The following is an 8,519-nucleotide window of genomic DNA, read 5'->3' on the forward strand; positions in this document are numbered from 1 at the left end:
AGCTGTAAAATGCCTTGAGATGACGTATTGTAAATTGGCGCTATATATATAAACTGAATTGAATTATTATTAGAGGTTGCCATTGCTTGTACCTCAGCTAAAAAAACATGACAGCACCAAACAGCAGTTTGCAGTTTAACTCCTGTGCTGAGCAGTTTTCAACAGTTTTTAACCAAATATGTAAATCAGCAATTTTTCTACAATCAGACTGAGGTGATCAGCTCATAATGTAGTGGGACATAAGGTGGTTTAGGTTCTACTTTGCAAAAGCAAACTTTGGAGAAAGTCTTTGTGACCTCTTTTGCTTCTTTGTATCTCTCTATAAGAGAGATAAGGTTAATATTGGTGATTAAGATTTATAACAAAGTTTGAAAATGGAGGAAGGGGATGAAAAAAAACTGCCAAATTCTGGCTATTACTGCAGAAATAAAACTAGGAATGCCAGGCAAGAAGAGGACATGCCTATACTCATTTTGAGCTGATGAAGAATGACATAACCAAGCCAAGATCTAAAAAAAATAAACTAAAAAAACACCATATTACATACAAGGAATACATGGGGTCATGACTGTTTTTTGTCAGGAGAAAGAAACCTTAATTACACACTTGTTGTAATGTCAATGTGATTGACCCTTATTAAAACACAATAGTTGGGATGTAGGGCTGCAATGCCCGGACTGGGAACAGTGTGTTCGCCAACCTCTGTTCATATGACTGGAACGGGGGCGGGCAGTAGGCCGCCAGTTCAATGGCGGAGTTCAAGTAGCCCTGGGGTAGAACCTTGGGAAGAAAGTTGATGTTTGGCCACAATGTCACTCCGAAACCACCTTCCTTCCAACTGAGGTAGGTCAGGATGATGGCCAGTGCCTGGAGCTCACTGACCTTGTTGACTGGACTATCTTTTATTTCTGGGTGGATCATCTCAATAAGTGGTCCTCTTAATTGTCAATAATTCTGGTGATATGTTTATGTAAGGCTACGTGCTCTTCCCGCTAGCAATCTTTTCCTGCGTATGCACACTCTCAGGCATATATCTGTGGTGAGCTACAGTTTCAGGAGTTACGTAAGCAACGGGGAGCAAAAAGCAGTGATCATCTGTCTAAATGGTCAGTTAACTAAGTTCGCTATAAGGTCAACTATACGTATAGTCCCCAGTCTATATAGGGATTATAGGGTTTTAGGGGTTAGGGCGGACGTTCAGACACAATAAGCTTGTATCAGCTATGAGAACAGCAGCTTTTGAACAGAGCGTGCACGGGGAGGAATGGACTAGTGTATGCTCTCGCACGGGTTTAACCCTTTATAGGGCATTCAGTGAAAGATTTTAAACATCTAAATTTAGAGCAAAGGGTACACTGCAAAAAAAAAAAAAAGAAATCTAAGTAAGTCAGTTTTTCTTAAAATAAGTGCATTTTTTCTTGAACTGAGCAGGTAAGTGAGATACTTTGCAAATGGACAAGAAAATGTAAAATAAGGGGAAAAAAATGCAGTCTCCCATTTCAAGAACATAAGATCAAATAATCTGGTTTTAATGATAAGAATTGTCCTTCAGCTGGAAGATTTTCTTATTTACCTACTCAAATTAAGGGTAAATACACTTATTTTCACATATTTAAAGATCATTTTTGTAGTGTGTTATTGGAATCCAGGGCAAGACCTTATTACCTTTGTAACGTTCAATAAATTAGTATATTTTGATTGCATAAATGAATGTCAACATAATTACAAGAAACGCCAACTTGACCGTATATATTAAGAAAAACAACAAAAGTGCTTCTATAAGAAATTCATTAAAAACACTGAGAGTAAAAGAAATGGCACTCTATTTGTAAGGGGTATGCAAGTGATCAAAAATGGTAACTTGCCCTATAAAGGGTTAATAGGCGCTCCCTCTCGGGAGCGTGTACAGGGTTGTGCATGTGCATTTTTGTTTTAAGAAGAGAGGGCGGGTCTTTTAAAAAATTCGCAAAACTCCTCCACTAAACCTTTAAGTCACTTACCTAATTTAACAGTTCAGTCCATCTCCAGAAATATAGATAGGATCTAGCCAGAGGGCTGCCAAAAAGATGTGGCGTGCACCGCCTAGAATATCCCAGTTGCTACAGAACCGGAGAACATGAAGGAATCCAAGCCAGGTCAGGGTAACAGGACTTAAGTTCAAATTGAAACCATCACTAGGCACACTTAGGACTTCTTTTTAGTTTTATTTTCAAAATACATATAACACTAAACAAACCCATCAACACAAAAATAAACAATACTGCTGTGCAAGTTAAAAGTATAAAATGAAATGGAAAATTTGGAAACAAATATAATGAAAAAAAAAAGAAATTGTACTATTATAAAGCAATATGAAGACTAAAAAACAAACAGTAATAATTAATAAGTAAGGGTAAAAATACAAATACAAAATTGTTGAAAAAATACAACAAAGATTGGGCCTTTCTAAATTGCACTAGCACTTAAGTACAAAGTTAAATCTCACTTCACAACTGGCGGAAGGTCAAGCCTTTTTTAAAAGAATAAAATAGTTTTTCGCATAAAAAAAGACTTGCGCCACGGTTGCTTAATGTCCTTTCCTTCATTAAATATGTGACTTCTAACAAAAAACAATTACTTTCAAACAATAGATAACCATTAAACTGTACAAGTGCAAATTTAACACCTTGCCTTCCTTGATGCAAAGTCATCAATAATGTCATCATGTAAAATCTGCATGGCAAGTTTATGGTTCACCCTGATGATGCAAGGCCACTGAGGCCTTCCTGAGACGTAGTTGACCTAAGATATGTTTTTAGCCATTATAACTAAAAATCTTTTCTCTGCGCCAGCCACCTTAACAGGAAGGTTGACTGCAATTTTGCTTTTTGGAATTGATAAGATTTACACACCTTTAAAAACATTTTAAAAGACTTGTACTGAAAAAAAATTAATGCAACCTCTTTTGGCATTTATGGTTGGCATTTTAGTTACTTTAACTGAATTATTTTATGTCCTGCCCTTCTAACATGAAACAATTGTGTTAAAGTAACTAAATATGATTAAGTAAATGCCAAAAACCGCTGCATTATTTTTTTCAGTATTGTAAGAATTCCCTTCAACTTCTCAGTCTGAAAAGTTATTGTACAATATGTTCCTACAATATGTTCCTACAATCTGTTCCTAAAATATGTTGTGCCAGTTCATGGTTAAAAAGAACAAGCTCAAAGTTCACTCAGATGAAAATGAACTAGCTCATGTTCATAGTTAGCTTTTTAAATGAATTAACTAACTTTACAAACCTATAAATGAACAGGTTGAAGTTCATTTGCTAACTTAAGCCACAATCTTACTCAATAGAAACTCATATTTCGTCCTTTAAATGTGTGATCATAATATATAGAAAGAAATGGAAAATACTGGATGCAGTCAAGGTAAACTGGATGTGCAGTAAAGCCTTTATTTAGCCAAATTACACAGAACTTTAGAAACATACAGGGACATTCAAGTTCTGCTGAAAAGATCTGGATCAAAGATGATTTCTTACATTTCTCATTCAGTAGCAGATATTTTCCAAGATAGCTCAAATGCTTTAACTCGATGTGTCGCTTTAAATTTCAATTGAACGTGGCTGATGTTTACTGCAAAAAACTGAAATCTAAATCTGAATTGAAATGTTCTTAAATTAAGTGCCTTTTGTCTTGAATTGAGGAAGTAAGTGAGACACTTTGACAATGGAACAAGACAATTTACATTTAAGATAAGAAAAAAACAATAGCAATGTCTTATTTCCAGCGAATATTATCTTCTCTTTCCATTTCATTGGCATATCCTCTTATTCGCCAACTAAAATAAGGACAAATACACTTAATTTAAAATTTGTTTTATTTATATCTAGATCATTTTTGAAATGTATGTGGACTTGTTTGTAAAGTCCTGGTGGGCACAGGTTGCATACAAAATTTAGTTTTTTCTCTGTCTGAGTGTTCCTTTTTTAGTTCATCACTCTGACAAGTGTCAGAGTGATGAACTAAAAAAGTTTTCAGTTTTTCTTTGTTTTCTAGTCTTATTGGTTTAATTATTTTGATGTGTTGTCTGGATGTATTTGAGTTCTAAGGTATTTCTTGTTTGCCCTCTTGTGTTGGTCTCCTTTTCCCTAGCTCCTTTCTAGATTCCTCTGTTCACACCTGCTCCCAATCTGCTAATTAGCCTGGTCTTTGGCTACGTTAACACTGCAGTCTGAAGTGACCCAAATCCAATTTTTTTGGCCCATATGCGACCTGTATCTGATTTTTTCATGGCAGTCTGAACAACACAGATCCGATTTTTTCAAATGGGACCCAGGCCACTTGGCTATGTGGTCCTGAATCCAATTCGAATCTGATCTTTTCAAATGTGACTTGTGTCTGAACGTCGCATTCATCCGTCCTGAACGCCATTAATAACCAAAAAAGGTCACTATTCTGGGTCTTGCTAGGAAGAAGCTGCAAGAAAAAAAAAACACAACCATGGCAGACAATGATGCGGAGTGCAGTATTTATGCTTAGCAATCTTGAAAAGATTGTGTTTTATTGTTGGGAAAGATCACTAGATGCGCTACCACCCATGTTTAATTCCTTAAACACAGAGCACGCTGGCCTGTGATGTCACTGCACCCTCTACTGTGCATGCAGGACACTTGCATTGTATGACTGCAGTTTACACAGGAGATCACATACAAGTCGCATATATTTGGAAATGTTAACGGCAACCCAAAAAATTGAACCTTAAGGCCTGCAGTGTGACCGTAGCCTTTGTTTCTCTCTCCCATACATGCACCTTCTGCTCAGTCACTCTTGCTGGTTTGTCATCATTTCTTTGCCCCCTTGTTGTGAGTATTCCTGGTTCTCAGTTTTTGCAGATTTATGTTTTTTGATTTTTGCTTGTTACCCTTTTTGTTGTTAAATCTTCAAGAAACCATTTCAGCTTCAGTGTCTGCATTTTGGTCCTATCTAACCTTCACCCCATCGTGACATTAAGTGAACACCATTCAATGAACACGTTCATGCACAACACTGTCCCTACCATCACTTTAACTTTTTTGTTTTTTTTTCATACATTCTTATCAGGTTAAAGTTAGGCCTCTAACTGTGATAAATATTAAGAAGCCAAGGAAAACATATTTGATAAATTTAGAGAACAATTTTAATCTGAATCTAACACGGGTATAAAAAATATTTGGGATTGCAGCACAACTTTGACATTATGCTAAATATCTAGGCAGAGCCACATCTCTGGTTATAGAATTTGCAGATGTGGAAAATATTTAGATCAACATCAAAATTTCCCTCTGGTACAGTTTAACATATCCTGGTAAAAAAAAAAAAAAAACTGTAGTTATTGTTTTACTCCACTATGTCACCTAAATGCAGACAAAGGGGAAAAAATCTCTCTTTGGATTGATTTGTTCATTTACACTTTAAATCTCTAATCAGTGAAGTATTTTGATGCTACTGGAGCCTGGCTTTAGAATCTGACGAGAGAGAATAATCTTAATAGATTTTCTGAACCAAGGGTAGAAAAAGGCATAAATGACAGGGTTTAAACAGGAGTTAAAATGTGCGAGCCAAATCTCAAAGGCTGCAGAAGAAGCATTGACAGAAGTGTCTTCACCCTCCAGAGATGGAAAAAAGTAAGGACAGAAACAAATCAAAAACACAACCACAACAATACCAAGAGTTCTGGCTGCTTTCATCTCATTTTTCCACATAGTTACAGAGCCATGCTTGCCAGGTGCCGTTGAAATTTGGGAACGCATCATCCGAGCCTGGGACACAGCAACAACAAATACTCTGAAATACAGACATAAGATGACAGTAATTGGCATGATGAATGTGAAAACCATGTCAATTATCCCTGCAATGTTGCTGATGACAACTACACACTCTCCAATGCAGGAGACAGACACACCTGGATTTACCACATGATCCTGTAAAAGAAGTAGCCTGTAGAATACGGAAACAATCCAGCATAGACTCACACAGACCTGTGTTGTGCTCTTAGTGACCTTGGTAGGGTAATGCAGAGGATCACAGATAGCAACATACCGGTCGATCGAAATCAAAACCATATTTGCAACAGAAGCAGAGGTGATTATGTAGTCTGCAATATAATAGAGAGTGCACACAATGTCCCCAAGAAACCAGCAGGCTTCTATGTAGATTATTTCAACCGGCATCAGCAGAAGGCCCACAAGGAGGTCAGAGACAGCCAGAGAAAGAAGGAGGAGGTTGGTTGGGGTGTGAAGCTGCCTGTGTGGAAAAGAGACAACAAGAAGAAACATTCAGGTAAAAAGAAGTGAGATTGTTAGTTTTTAAATGGGTAAATTCAGTAAAAGAAATTACTGTTATAACATCAATGCAAGACTATTCACATATAAGAATTACTTATAGTATTTACAGAGAAAGAATAAACATTTTAGATCACTGTAAGTGCCTGAAGTGGGAAATGGCGACGATGACAAGTAGATTCAGAGCCACAGTGAAGAAGGAGATGGAAGAAAGCAGAACGTAAATGAGCAGAACTGTGGTCTGGGAGTGAACTGGCTTTCTGCAGGAGGAGTTAAGCTGTGGGACACACAGCTCTATTTCCTCCAGCGTTTCCATCATCTGACAGAAAATGCTGCTTAGGGCTGACTTTTCCAGATTAAAAGCTGTTTTATAAACCTTAGACCCCTCCTCTTTCTGAATTACCTGTGCAACATATTTTATTTGTTTAATTAAGCAAATTCTTTACAAATTTGCATCATTGTTTGAACTGTTATGATCTTTACAGTCCTAAGTATTAATCTTTTTAGTTTTTTTTTTCATATCAAGCAATGTATTTGGCTGGGATTTTAGGTGATATATCAAAAAAGAATAAGGCATAATAGTGAACTTAAAGGAAAATAATAAAATCTGAAAACTGACACTGATCTGTATTCCATCTTTTTAATCAATATGTTAAAGAAACATATTAGATTGTTAAAGGAAAAATCTGGTCAGCAAGGAATAATCAATGGATCAATATTTATACCTAAAACTAATATGTTTAAAGTGATTTAATGATTTTAGCATTAATCAGTAAAAAAAATAAAAAAAGAATTTCCAGGAGTTCGAGAGCGGCCATTGATGCCCAAATATATTAACACCCCAATCCTGACATCTTCCAGCAGTGACACCACTATGCGGTAAGCCTAGCGCCATTTTCCCTGCTAATATTTAAGATTTTGAGATGACTTCACCATTGAAATTCACCAGAGCTTTAGTTAAACTGACAATGCCCACATAGATGGCAGTTGGATGTTGTAGTACATCTGGTAAAAGTGCAAAAAAATTTTTATTTATTTAGTTATTTCACCTTTATGATCGGGTTCATCGTTGGATTGCCAACTTGAAGATGGAGGATTTGCCATTGAACGTATGGCCAAAAAAACATGTAATATGTAGCCAACATTTCGGACAAGACTGTTTTCAAGATGACTTTGATAATTGTGACAAACACCATGATGTCACAAACCGGTAGGTGGCAGTAGTGTTCTTTGACAAACATGGATGTCTCCAGTAAATCACATTCAAAGGAAAATTACTCTTAATTAAAAACACTTATCTTTTATTGAACAATATGTAATAATTTCATATTTAAAGTACTTACAGAAGATTTTATGTTAGTGTATCTTCCACAATATCTAGTTTACACGGCAATGAAAGTTTCCATATTAATGCCTTTTGCATCATGACTTTTAAACTGGTTTCCTTTTCTCCTACACTGTTTACATTCTTGATTACTGCAGCACTTTATAAATGGTAAGGTTAATTTCCTTATTGTAAGCTACTCATTCAGTGTTGTAAGCTGTATGCAATGAAACTTCGTTTTGTATACACTCTGTGTGTACAAGATGACAATAAGGTTTGTCTAAGTCTAAACATAACATGAAAACAGAACCAAAAACTTCTACCGTAATATTCAAGTAAAGGTTGTAAAGATCCAGACCTGTTTTTGACTTCAGTTGATTGTTCTGTGTTATTTAAGTCCATGCCGTCAATGTGTCCTTTGTTTTCATCACATAACCATCAGGTTCTTGATTTCTGGACTCTCCTCCTTAGTATGTTTTGTTTATTTCTGAATGAAATACTCCTTCACCAAAATGAGTCTGCTGATGTCGGTTTATTGGGACAGAATATTCCAAACATTTTTATGCAGATGATACGGTCATATACTGTGTAGCACCTACTCCTGCTAAGACCTTTCAACATTTACAGCATGCTTTTGATAAAGTCCAGTAACAGCATTGTCATTTTCAACTTATTCTAAATGCTGACCAAACAAAATGGATGCAAACATGAGATATTCACTGACTGAATAACTTTTAACAAGAAAACAGTTTTAGTTGTTAAATATCTATGTTCTACAACATATTAAGAGAGCCTTTACTGCTCAGGCTCTCATAGTCTGAGCATCCATCCATCCATCCATCCATCCATCCATCCATCCATCCATCCATCCATCCATCCATCCATCCA

At 36.2% G+C, this 8,519-nt stretch overlaps 1 protein-coding gene across 2 annotated transcripts; it reads right to left on the bottom strand.

Moving 5' to 3' along the window:
• Nucleotides 1-5,123: 5,123 nt before the first annotated feature.
• LOC107101410 (trace amine-associated receptor 8b-like) lies at nt 5,124-6,623 on the bottom strand. Of its 2 annotated transcripts, none has more exons than XM_015400310.1 (2): nt 6,454-6,623; nt 5,124-6,269 (listed from the first exon to the last, which is right to left on the bottom strand). In XM_015400310.1, the coding sequence occupies exons 1-2, from the start codon at nt 6,621-6,623 to the stop codon at nt 5,450-5,452; spliced, it is 990 nt and encodes a 329-aa protein (XP_015255796.1). In that variant the 3' UTR covers nt 5,124-5,449. The 2 variants fall into 2 exon arrangements, with proteins under 2 accessions (XP_015255796.1, XP_015255795.1); XM_015400309.1 differs by having other exon boundaries at nt 6,418-6,562.
• Nucleotides 6,624-8,519: the final 1,896 nt, after the last annotated feature.

Source organism: Cyprinodon variegatus, unplaced genomic scaffold (assembly GCF_000732505.1).
Source record: "Cyprinodon variegatus isolate N-32 unplaced genomic scaffold, C_variegatus-1.0 Scaffold1092, whole genome shotgun sequence".
Taxonomy (NCBI): Eukaryota; Metazoa; Chordata; class Actinopteri; order Cyprinodontiformes; family Cyprinodontidae; genus Cyprinodon; species Cyprinodon variegatus.